The 13,214-nt window shown below is 44.2% G+C and overlaps 1 protein-coding gene across 29 annotated transcripts in view; it reads left to right on the top strand.

Moving 5' to 3' along the window:
- Positions 1–13,214, top strand: part of LOC127009387 (arylsulfatase B-like) — a 139,383-nt gene that overhangs the window by 49,990 nt on the left and 76,179 nt on the right. For 8 of the 29 annotated variants that reach the window (XR_007761909.1, XR_007761910.1, XM_050882442.1 and 5 more), the window contains exons 6-8: positions 1,038–1,232; positions 6,183–6,340; positions 6,640–6,775. The exons of 17 other annotated variants lie outside the window; for them this stretch is intronic. Coding sequence is in view for 10 of the 12 variants with exons in the window: in XM_050882442.1 (XP_050738399.1) it covers positions 1,038–1,232; positions 6,183–6,340; positions 6,640–6,775 (489 nt within the window). In the remaining 2 variants the exon portion in view is untranslated. The remainder of the gene's footprint in view (positions 1–1,037; positions 1,233–6,182; positions 6,341–6,639; positions 6,776–13,214) is intronic. 4 more of the 29 variants (XM_050882430.1, XM_050882450.1, XM_050882455.1 and 1 more) reach the window with 2 other exon arrangements.

Genomic DNA, 13,214 nt, shown 5'->3' with positions numbered 1-13,214 from the left:
GAGGAAGGGAAGATGCTTGAGACATAAAGAAATATAGCTTCCCGCGAAGAAATATAGAGGTTTGGAACAGACTAAGTGAGGATGTAGTATCAGCGAGGAGTGTGCAAAGCTTTAAGGAAAATTGGATAAATTCAGATACGGAGACAGGACCACACGAACGTAAAGCCCAGGGCCTGTAAAATTACAACTTGGTAATACACACCAGGTTACGGACAACCAACAACACGCTCCCGGATGGGCGCACGGGCGTTGCCAGTAGCCACAACGGTTTGAGGAAAACGGCCAGTGTGACACTGCCCCAAGGCAGTGAGGCCGCTGACCGGGTGAGCGCCGGCGATGACGTCATCGGACTTCCAGCAAATCACAAGCGTGTTTTCACAGCTCAGCCAATCATAAGGCTTCATCGGTGGCTTTAAAACGACCTGTTCTCTCTTCCTATTTTCTTCCTTTTTCCAAGGTACATATTTTGAGATAACAAGGGAGTAAAGGAGGAAAAAAAAAGTGAGCTCTGGGGGGCAGCATGAACCAATTATAATGGCGCCACCATAAACAGTCACCTGCACCATGACGGGCTCGGGGCCGATCATCAGGCCCAGATGGATAGTCTACCAACGCCATTGCCCACATGTAAAAAATAAATAAATAAATAAAATCTCCACGGGTCGGAACAGATAAGCGTTTTTTCAGCGTTTTTAATACCTCAAGTTTCGCGATTCTCGAGTTAAGTGCTATACCTTCGGAACGTAGTGAGAGCAAAACATGAGAGGGTTCTGTATAACAAATAACTGACTAACTCCTATCATTCCAGGCTTGCTAGAGTATGATAAAAAGTAGATCCAGAAGTCATTAAAAGTAGGGAAATAGAAATATTAGTACCCCAATATTTAAATATATAGAAAACTTTTTGTTGATATTTTATTTCTGTGTGTGTATGCTAGTGTGCAGGTGTGCGTGTGTATGTGAGGAGATGGTCCAGTCCAGTCATATTTTCTTGTGATAGACAAAGGTGCGACTACATTTTGTATTTTCTTTTTCAGGGAAATATTCAACAGATCTATTTACGGAAGAAGCTGTAAATGTGATCCGACAACACAACAAGTCACAGCCTCTCTTCCTGTACCTGGCCCACCTGGCAGTACACTCAGGCAACCCATATGCCCCTCTTCAAGCACCTTCAGATGTTGTGGCAAAATTCTCTTACATTAAAGATGAAAAAAGGCGAACATTTGCAGGTGAGCCATTTATTTACTAGCAATCTGCATGTCTGCTTTACTTCTTTCTCTGATGTGATTTTCAGTCGACAATTATAGATATAATTGATGTTGTTTAAAGATTTTGTCCCTCCGCTAGCAATGCCTGGAGACGTAACCCGCAGTCGTTGGTGATTCGTGCCAATGTGCAAGAGTATATATATACAGGTAACTCTCAATTTACGCGAGTATTGTGTCCTTGAAGAGGTCACGTAAATCAAAAACAATGTAAATCAAGCAAGAGGTAGGTTTCTATCGAAAAATAAATATTCACTTCATTCAGTGGAGAGAGAGAGAGAGAGAGAGAGAGAGAGAGAGAGAGAGAGAGAGAGAGAGAGAGAATACCCACATCACCGAGATATCCACTCAGGCACTCAGTCTCAGCCTTACTCGTGTGAGGAAGAAATGAGGGACACCATGAGCGACTGGCTAGTAATGGTACCGGTACCGAGCAGTCTGGTACCGGTACTGTACCGTATACCTGCTACCATTAGTACCGGTACCTCCCCACCCCTATTGTTGAGTAGCGTGGCAGAGTGGGTACTGTATTGTTGTTCAAGTGGCGCATGGGAAGAACTGAGCTCAGCTGTGTGGCCGCGGCGCCGTGTGAGTCCAGTTGCGTGAGACATCTGGTGGCCACTCCATAAAATATCGCGTATAAATGAAAAAAATGTGTAAATTTAACATTTATTTGGATTTTGGACCCCACATTATTTCAAAAACGCGTAAACCAAACTCGCGTAAATCGAGAGTTACCTGTACGGACAAAAGTACTCCACGTAAGATATTTCTGTCTGTGCTAGTGAATCCTGCAGTATTTTTTTTTAGTTTCCCCTCGGACTAACTTTTCATCGTGAACTCAACTGTTCTCTCTCCTGTCACGTCCTCTGATTATAAAATATTGGTCTGCATTCGTTTTTTTTCTTATTCATCTTCAGGCATTGATTCTCTCTCTCTGACATTCCAGAGCCATTGTTTTATCTAGGTTAGGCTAGGTAAGTTTCCATAATACTAATATAAATTAAACCTTGATTATTTTCTTTAGTTCCCCCTCGGACTAACTTTTAATCTTGAACTCAACTATTTTCTGCAGAGCAGAGGCGAATCGGTTGATTTCACTCCCATTTTAATAATATAACATATTTCCAACACTCTTAAGGTGTTCTGTAAGCACCTATAACATACCTGTTGGGTGCAGTTTGGAGCTGGAGTGGCCATAGCTGATAAAAAACAATGGACACAACACTGATACTGTTGTCTGCTGTACTCCGCTTCAGCCTGATGACGTCACGAGCTAATGGTGGCTTCTCCCCATGAGATGAGAAGAATTTGAGATATCTCTCCAATATCCAGTCAACTAGCGATTTATAGGACATAATATGTGCACTACGTTATCATTGGTACATGGCGTAACGCATTTCTAGGCTCTTCCCAGAACTTTAAACATGTCCATTCCTCACCACCACAACCTCATCCTTGGCACTTCGCTGCCAGTCAGTCATTCCAAGAATTTGTTCGGCATTATATCTGATTTACATAACATATAGTACATGTGTATATATGTACGTATGTGCGCCTTCTTGGTATCCTGTGGCATTTACATAGCCGTGCAACGCTTGGCGAAGAAGGGAGTGTTATTAAAAATGCCAGTCAGTCAGGGCAGTGCCACCCATATACAGCAATCCCTCGCCATGTTGCGGTTCACTTATCGCGGTCTCGCTGTATCGCGGATTTTTAAATTGTATCGTATCGCGGTGTTTTCGCTATTTCAGGTGATTTTGCGGTAAAATAAGCATTTTCTAGCCAAAAAATTAAAACGATATAAATCAACGTAAATCGGAACACACCTAAATAAGCACCTACGTCACCCACCTACTTTTTTTTATTTTTCCGTCGCGGCCTATTGAGCCGTTAGTCTTATCCCTGGTTAACTCCTCCCCCACTTCCTTTCTTTCTTCTCCCTCTCCGTCCCCGTATTTTTCTCCTTCCTTCTCATTTCTTTCTTCTTTTCCTCTCCCCTCCCTCCCAGTTTGTCTCTTTTAATCTCTTTCCCTCCTCCTCTTTCCTCACCTTTACCTGACCCTCCCTACCTCTCACTTTTAATTTCTTACCCTCCCACTCACACCCTTTCTCTCCCCCAGTTTCCTCACCTTTACCCGACCCTCCCTATCTCTGTCGTTTAATCTCTTTCCCTCCCTCTCATAGCTTTTCTCACCCCCTCTTTCCTCACCTTTACCTAACCCTCCCTACCTCTCTCTTTTAATCTCTTTCCCTTCCACTCACACCCTTTCTCTCCCCCTCTTTCCTCGCCTTTACCTAACCCTCCCTACCTCTCTCTTTTAATCTCTTTCCCTTCCACTCACACCCTTTCTCTCCCCCTCTTTCCTCACCTTTACCTAACCCTCCCTACCTCTCTCTTTTAATCTCTTTCCCTTCCACTCACACCCTTTCTCTCCCCCTCTTTCCTCACCTTTACCTGACCCTCCCTACCTCTCTTTTAATCTCTTTCCCTTCCACTCACACCCTTTCTCTCCCCCTCTTTCCTCACCTTTACCTAACCCTCCCTACCTCTCTCTTTTAATCTCTTTCCCTTCCACTCACACCCTTTCTCTCCCCCTCTTTCCTCACCTTTACCTGACCCTCCCTACCTCTCTCTTCTTTTCCCGTCCCATTTCCTCCACTCATTTCCCTTGCTTCCTCCTTTCTCACACCCTCTTATCTTTAGTCTTATCTCTCACTTTATCACTCTTCCTCCCTTTCTCCTTCCCCATTAGATTATATGCACACACACACACACACACCTCCTGACCCTCACGGGGTCAAGACATGTCACATGGCGCTCCCCTTAGCAGCCACAGGGTCAGCCTGTTGACCCTTTTCCTTTTCCTTCGCTCCCCATCCCCCGCCCCTTCTCATACATTCTAGCAATTCATTACTCCAAAGAACTTTTTTGTGAAATGTTATAACGTATAGACATACAGTGAGTGCAGTGTGTTAGTGGTGCTGGAAGGGCAGTGAGCTGTGTGTCGCCAACGCCTCGTCATCCACCGCGTCCCCACCGACACCCTCAAGCTACAAAGGATACCATCTCGGTCACCCAGCAGCAGGGGAAGGTCAGTTCAGGTGGCAGGCAGTGTGGCAGCCTCGTCACTCAGGTTTGGAGCAAGATGTACAGCAACTATATCAATGCTGTGCACTTGTTCCCACGACTACATCTACCAGCCGGGCAGCACCCACCACACGTGTCTCACCGACCCAGGAGCTTAGCACCTCCCTACTAAGCCTGGGTATACCTGAGTGACCCACCCCCATAAACTGCCCACCTGCACCACCACCATCTTCTGTCACCTGAATCCAGCGTCTGACCTGAGGATTAACACGTGACCTGACCTCACCGTCATCTGAAGAGACCGCACCTTCCCCCCCTCTCAGCACTCTCCCCACCCCACCACAAGCTCCATTGCCCCTACCCCCCCACACATATCTGCCCCCCCTTCCCCGTCCCTCTTCTTTTCGTACTTGTTTCATTAGCGAAGAAAAATTGTATTTATAACATGTAAATTTTCACCCTGACAGCTGCCGCAACTAAATAAACCGTTTATTATTATTACTCACTCGCTCGCAAGCACACGCACGCACACACAGAAGGGGAAATGGGAAGGGTGTGTGGAGGGAGGGTCAGAAGTGAGTCAGGTCATGTCCTGACCAAAGCCCTGACCTGAGTCTCCCTTCTGCCACTCCCTCCCCACACCCTTCTCATTTCCCCTTCTGTGTGTGTGTGTGTGTGTTTACAACTATAGTGAAACTAAATTGTCGAGTCCGTTTGGGCATTGGCTCCCGCGAGTCCTTTCCTCCCCTCTGCTCTGCCACACAGTCCCAACACCTATCTCTTCCTCTCATATGTAAGCTATAGGTAACATATGAGAGGAAAAAATAGGTGTTGGGACTGTGTGGCAGAGCAGAGGGGAGAAATGGACCCGCGGGAGCCAACCCCCAAACGGACTCGACAATTTGGTTTCACTATAGGTAAACACACACACACACACAGAAGGTGAAATGGAAAGGGTGTGGGGAGAGAGGGGCAGAAATTGGAGTCAGGTCATGTCCTGACTGAAGTCCTGACCTGACTCTCCCTCAGGACCTCACCTGACTCTCCCCACTGTCCCTCCCCACACCCTTCTTGATTTCATCCTCTTCATCTCTCCCTGTTTCCTCCACTACTTTTCCTTGTTCTCCCTTCTTACATCCTCTATCGGTATTTTTTTCATGACTCACTCTGCCCCTCTCCTCCCTTTCCCCTTCCGTATTTACCTAATTGTGATATAAAAGAAGTGAGCTACGCTCATATTGTCATCTCTCTGAGTATTCTTCCGCCCCGCCAAACTAATTCCTGCACGAAGTTCGTATTTACAAAGCAAATGTCTAAAGTCGAAACAAGAATTAGAGAATCATTTATTGGGACCGTGTCGTAACAACGATACGTCGTAGGAAGTGTTTATAAGAGTGTGGGAAGGGTCAATAGGAGTGTGGGAAAGATTTGTAAGAGTGTGGGGAGGATTTATAAAGCCTTAAAATATATATAAATAATAAAAACAAATATAAGGTCGCTACTTCGCGGATTTTCGCCTATCATGGGGGGCTCTGGAACCAAACCCCCGCAATAGATGAGGGATTACTGTACCATTTTTTCCATAAGAACATGTATTCCTTCTACGCGAATTTCTACTACGTGAGCTCATGTGTTGCCCATATAGTCGCATAGTAGGTGTGCCTACTGTACCTCATTACTCTTTTGACTTCTTCAACACTATCCTATCTTGGTCTACTTTTTGCCAAAGCATTATTAAACCTTTTAATTTTCTCACTTACAATGTGTAAAATCATGACAGTGAAACATGTATTCTACTTACTAAATCAATGTTCCAACTCCAGGAATGCTTTGGAAACTGGATGAGTCAGTGGGACAAGTAGTTGAGGAACTGCGGTCCAACGGGATGCTTCATAACTCAGTCATCCTCTTCTCCACTGACAATGGAGGGCCGGCAGCTGGATATAATCAAAATGCTGCCTCAAACTGGCCATTGAGAGGGGTGAGTTAACTCATTGGGTAGGTTTATTTAGATTCTCCACTAAAGTATTATATTCACTAGCATGGCATTCAAATGAACTTATTGATGTAATGTTTTTAATCTTAATTATGATCTTGAGAGGGATGTTGTGATGGATGATTACAGAGTTTAGTTTGTCACTATTATTGGCTTCATTGTTGTCTGATGGAACTGGTGCTTTTGAAAAATAAGGAATCTGATTTATTATAATAACAATACCTAATTATTATTATTATTATTATTATTATTATTATTATTATTGGTGTTATTTTTATCCCCAGGTCAAGGCATCTTTGTGGGAAGGAGGAGTTCGGGGTGCTGGCTGCCTGTGGTCGCCTTACATTGCCAAGCCTGGCAGAGTGGCACATCAGATGGTTCACATTACAGACTGGTTACCTACTCTCATTTCTGCTGCTGGTAACTATAGCATTTCAGTTTTTCCAAACAAAGTCATCATATTTATCACCATTTGAATCATATTATTAGTTTAACTGTGGACACTGTCAAATGCTTTAATATTTTGGCAGTAAAGCAGAACTACTTTTTACAAATTTCAATAGTCTCATTCGTATTTGTACCATGTTTTTTAAAATTTAGTAGAAATCTGTCTATCTATCTATCTATACTGTATTTCCCGCCATATAAGACACTTTTTTTTCCAAAAAGAAGAGTCAAAAAACCACCCAGCGTCTTATACCCCGATGGTTAGGTTTTGGTAGGCCTAGGGGTTATTGTTACTGGTATGAAACCAACACCTAAAACACCTCTGTTTGACGCAATAGTTCCCAGATGTCCACAGAATGAAACATACCATATTTTGCGGCGTGTAATGCGCACTTTTTTACTCAGAAAATGCCAACAAGTTACCCCTGCGCGGTATATGCCGAAGGTACAAATTTTGATTGATTTAAATAATGAATAGTGTGATGCAATAGAAAATGAAGGTGTGAATAAGCAGAAGAGAGGAGAAGGACATGTGATGTGAAAAAAACACACAGGTCACAAGAAGATGCACCACACATGGGAGCCGATGTGTGGCGTGAACGCTAAACACATAACACATTTCCGCCAGTCACCAGTGTGACGGGTACCTTGGCGGTGATGGTTAAAGCGGCTATTACACGGGAACAATATTGGTGGAGCAGGATGCTGCCTAACGTGACTCAGCTCAGCAACCGTGGGGCGGACTTGGGCGGACTAGTCTGGAGGTATTTCTGCTGTGCAGCTGCCCGGTCAGCTAACGTTATCAGTGACACTTGTTCGAAAGAACTGATATCTGTGGATGACTGAAGTGTTGATTGTAAATGCATTTTTGTTTCTCATTGTAAAAATAACTATCAAAACAAAATATGATTGACAGAAATTAATCAACATCTATTTCTACTGATGGGGAGGCGGTGGCTGAACGGATTGCGAGATGGCCCCGCGTTCAGGAGGACGCGAGTTCTATCCCCGACCGGTGCCACCAAGCTGGGATTTTTCAGCCGCCGCCGAGTGGCTTAAAACTACCCACATGCTGTCCAGAAGACCACCTATCAACCCGGACTCTAGATTCTAGGATTAAAGATGAGCTCCGGGAGGGCAGCATGAGCCAACGCAAGATGACGCCACTATAAACACTCGCCTGCGCCAGAACGGGCTGGGCCGACCATCAGGCCCCACCGGGAAGAAGCCTTGGACCGACCATCAGGAATCCAGGATCCACCGGGAAGAAGCGTACTGGCGCAATAGGCCAAGACGTAAAAAAAAAAAAGAGCCTGTCCCTGAAAGTCAAGATCAAGACCAAGATTGCCCATATGACGTAGCATCCCTGTGTGATTAGTTCCCTCAGCAGCTCGGCGAAAGTTACCGCCTGTGCACTGGGCAGTGAGTGAATCTACCAACCAACCCTTTTGTTTACCATTTCTAAGTCACAGCTGCTCGGGGTAAGAGCACTGTAACTCTTCAACCAACAGTGGAACACTGAACACAGAGAAGGGCACAAAGCAACATACGGTATCATAGTCATAATTGTAAGTAAGGTGGCCAAATGTAATACTGCACATACATTAAGTTCAATGAAAATCTGGAGTTTTTATTTTTTTTCTAAATATATCTTGCCAAATTATAGGTGCGTCTTATATCGTGGGAAATACGGTATATATATATATATATATATATATATATATATATATATAGAGATATATATATATATATATATATATATATATATATATATATATATACAGTACCCTCTCGAGTTTCGCGCTATCCGAGTTTCGCGATCCTCAAGTTTAGCGCTTAGTCCTAAATTCTTACCATCACGACTTTCGCGCATTACCGCCACGAGATTCGCCTTGCTCTGAAATGTATGGGTCACGTCTACCTACCATCAGCGTCATGCGTGCTGCCTTAAAAGGCGGTGTCCAACCATTGGGGCTATGGGCAACCGCGGTTGTCCGTATGCCCAACCGGGAGCGAGTTGTTGGTTGTCCTTATGAATGGAAAACGGTTTTGAGTACGAGCGTGGGTACGTGGGTACCGAATGGCTGCATGTAAACAAACAGACGATGGCAGTGGCTAAGGAGTGAGGAGCAGTGGAAGATGGCCCACCAAGAGACTCGTAAAATGGACTGGCAGAGCTGCTTTGCTTACTACTTGATTAACAAGATAAGAGAACACCCCGTGCTGTGGAACCACAGTCCAAGAAACTTTTTCTCCAGTCTATGAAAATTGTAGATCTCCCGGTGTTGTTTTCCTCTTCTTCTTCTTCTTCTTCTTCTTTTGACCTGTAATGCATGGCAGCGACTGTGAAAAGTAATAGTGAAAAATAGCTAAAGGGCATAGAAAAACAAAATCAGGGAAAGAAAAGTACAGAAAAACACCTAAGTTCAGGGTGAAGTGTATAAGTGTGCACTGTTACATAACTAAGGGCCGTTTTCAGTCACTTTGTTTGTTTTGATCATTACCAATAGCGGTGATCGCCGCTCACCTTTTTATTTTTTTTTTATTTTTTATACAACAAAGGAGAAAACAATAATAAAAAAAAGCCCGCTACTCGCTGCTCCCAAAAAAGAATCAAAAGAGGTGGCCGAAAGAAAGGTCAATTTCGGGAGGAGAGGTGTCCTGATACCCTCCTTTTGAAAGAGTTCAAGTCGTAGGCAGGAGGAAATACAGATAAAGGAAGATTGTTCCAGAGTTTACCAGCATGAGGGATAAAAGAGTGAAGATGCTGATTAACTCTTGCATATGGGGTTTGGACAGTATAGGGATGAGCATGAGTAGAAAGTTGTGTGCAGCGGGGCCGCGGGAGGGTGGAGGTATGCAGTTAGCAAGTTCAGAAGAGCAGTCAGCATGGAAATATCGATAGAAGATAGAAAGAGAGGCAACATCGCGGTGGAATTTAAGAGGTAGAAGACTATCAGTAGGAGGAGAAGAGCTGATGAGACGAAGAGCCTTAGATTCCGCTCTGTCCAGAAGAGCTGTGTGAGTGGAGCCTCCCCATACGTGAGATGCATACTTCATACGAGGGCGGACAAGGCCCCTGTATATGGATAGCAACTGCGCGGGTGAGAAGAACTGGCGTAGACGATACAGAACGCCCAATCTCGAGGAAACTGATTTAGCGAGAGAGGAGATATGAAGTTTCCAGTGAGATTTTGAGTTAAGGATGGACCGAGGATGTTTAGTGTTGAAGACGGTGACAGCTGAGTGTTGTCGAAGAATAGGGGATAGGTGTTTGGAAAATTGTGTCGAGTTTATAGGTTGAGAAATTGAGTTTTTGAGGCATTGAAGGACACAAGGTTCCTTCTGCCCCAATCGGAAATGATAGCAAGGTCTGAGGTTAAGCGTTCTGCAGCCTCCAGTCTGGAGTCGTGTACTTCCTGTTGAGAGGGTCTTCTATTGAAAGAAGTTGAATAATGCAGAGTGGAGTTGTCGGTGTATGAGTGGACAGGACAGATGGTTATGGACAGAAGATCATTGATGAATAACAGGAAGAGAGTGGGTGATAGGACAGAGACCTGTGGAACGCCACTGTTGATAGGTTTAGGGGAAGAGCAGTGACCGTCTACCACCGCAGAGATAGAACGGCCGGAAAGGAAACTGGAGATAAAGGAACAGAGAGAGGGATAGAATCCGAAAGAGGGCAGTTTAGAAAGCAAAGACTGGTGCCAGACTCTATCGAAGACTTTTGATATGTCTAGCGCAACAGAGAAAGTTTCACCGAAACGGCTAAGAGAGGATGACCAAGAGTCAGTTAAGAGAGCAAGAAGATCGCCAGTAGAACGTCCCTTGCGGAATCCATACTGGCGATCAGATAGAAGGTTAGAAGTGGAAAGGTACTTTTGAATCTTCCGGTTAAGGATTGATTCAAAAGCTTTAGATAGACAGGAAAGTAAAGCTATAGGGCGGTAGTTTGAGGGATTGGAACGGTCACCCTTCTTAAGCACAGGCTGTACAAAGGCATACTTGCAGCAGGAAGGAAAGATAGATGTTGATAGGCAGAGACGAAAGAGTTTGACCAGGCAGGATGTCAGCACAGAAGCACAGTTTTTAAGGACAATAGGAGGCACTCCATCAAGTTCATAAGCCTTCTGAGAGTTGAGGCCAGATTGTCGTACTCAGAGCATAGTATTTATCGGTTCCTGATGCCTAACTATTGTCAAGAAACATCAGGATCTAACTCTTTTAACGACAACTATAAAAGAGTTTCGTTATTGGAGCCCAGAAGACAGTTTAGGGGTAAGATGTCGGGAAATATAATCGGCTGAGTACGACAATCTGGCAATGTTGTGACGTCGCTTAATGTTTCACGTGAAACTGACCGATTGGGTAGTGGCGGCTACACACGAAGCGAAAGATGTTGAGAGTGTGTGGTAAATGCGGGGCTAGGCTAACCCCGCAGCCGCCATATACCCCATCGACCAGTTTCACGTGGAAATACTATAGCCGCCATTGGTAACGACCAAAACAAACAAAATGACTGTGAAAGCGGCCCTAAGTGCATGTTGTGAAGTATAAAAGTGTGGAGAAGGAGGACCTAAGAAGCGATACAAAGCGTTACAGGTCAAAAGAAGAAGAAGGTCCACTACACTGGCTGGTGTTGCGAGAAATATCTCCCCGATGAAATTAGTCATTCTGCTGTCCACCATGCATGTGCGCTGTGGGAATACACAGCATTAAAAGTATTAATTTGCCTGGTTTTGTTCTAGTTTGTCCGCTTGTGATCTTTGTGAGCGGTGAGGAAAATATTGAAACAGTAAGCAAGTTGAACCTCTCTGCGAGCTATTTTGCGGCAGCAGCAGCGGTTTACATTCAATAGGCATTGAAAAGTCAATAATGATATGAGTGATTTAATGATTTATAACAGAAAGAGTTAGCATATTATTTCATAACACACAGAAAACTACCAGAAAAATATAGGTTTGTCCAACTTTCCCACGGGTGACCGCGAGCGACCGCCCTTACTTTAGCAGACAACATCACGCGGATCACAAGCGTGTATTCAGAATTTCAGAACTGCCAGCCAATTGTGGGGCAGCTGCCTTCAACTGCGGCTTAAAAACGACCCGTTTTCACTTCCAATTTTCTGCCTATTACCAAGGTACGTATTTTGAGATAACAAGGAAGTAAAGTCGAAAATTTTTTGATAACAAGGGAGTAAAGTAAAAACAAAAAAGTCATTAGTTTCCACGGGTCGGAACCAATAAGCGCTTTTACATGGATTTCAATACCTCGAGTTTCACGATCCTTGAGTTAAGCGCCATACCTTCGGAATGAAGCAAGCGCGAAACTTGAGAGGGTACTGTATATATATATATATATATATATATATATATATATATATATATATATATATATATATATATATATATATATATATATATATATATATATATATATATATATAGTCCCTCAAATAGTACGGTTTTGGTTTTATACAGATTGTCATAGAAGATTTTTTTTAGGATAAATTTCCCGCTTGTCACACCAAGTAGCCATGAAGGGCAACACTGTTCTACCAGACAGTCACCCATGCGCATCCCCTCAGTCCATGTGTGTGCATAGCATCAGGAACACTGTTTTGCCAGATTGAAACCTATGCGCTTTCCATGCGTGTGCACAACCTCAGCTATGCTTCTCCATTACCACATAACATGAACATGGTTCCCAAGAGACAAGCCGAAACACCTGCTGAAAGCACCCCAAAGCGTTCGAGAAAGGTATTCACCTTGCAAAAGACTTCAGATTTAGGAAAATTTATGTTTCTGTATGAGTTAAGTTGCGGTAGGGAGAGCATACCACGTGAATCCGGGTCCCGCATGGCTCAGCTTCTACTCGCCTGCCAAAGTTGCCAGTTATGCATTTTCTGATGTAGTGTTACCACGCTGGGCAACAGAGCCATTCTAGCAGCGCTCCCTGATTTATTGGTAGTTTATTGTTGCAGGGGTCAGCGAGCAAGCCTTGTCATACACTCACACTCTCTCTCACTCTCTACCACAGTTTCTATTGCTCTCTAAATCCTACCTGAAATAAGATACGAAACAGTAATTGTGGAGATTGACTCTGCGCCTCTAAAATACGACATTACGCCTCCATATTATATAGTTAAGGGACGCATATTTAAACTACTCCAACCGAACTTCAAATAACCTGACCTCTAACGAGGGGGCTTCGCCCCCCTCGACACTGCACTGTGACTGCACCAGAAAATGCATAACTGGCAACTTGGGCCCGCGGGTAACAGCTGAGCCATGCGAGACCCGGATTCCGTAGGAGTGCCCAGGAGTGTTTCTAGGGGGGGCACTAATTTTATACGGATTTTTGAACAGTACGGGGGTCCTGGGTCCCTAACCCCCGTACTATTTGAGGGACG

This window comes from Eriocheir sinensis, chromosome 40, assembly GCF_024679095.1.
Source record: "Eriocheir sinensis breed Jianghai 21 chromosome 40, ASM2467909v1, whole genome shotgun sequence".
In the NCBI taxonomy this organism is placed as follows: domain Eukaryota; kingdom Metazoa; phylum Arthropoda; class Malacostraca; order Decapoda; family Varunidae; genus Eriocheir; species Eriocheir sinensis.
This window is presented reverse-complemented; position numbering and strand designations above follow the sequence as displayed.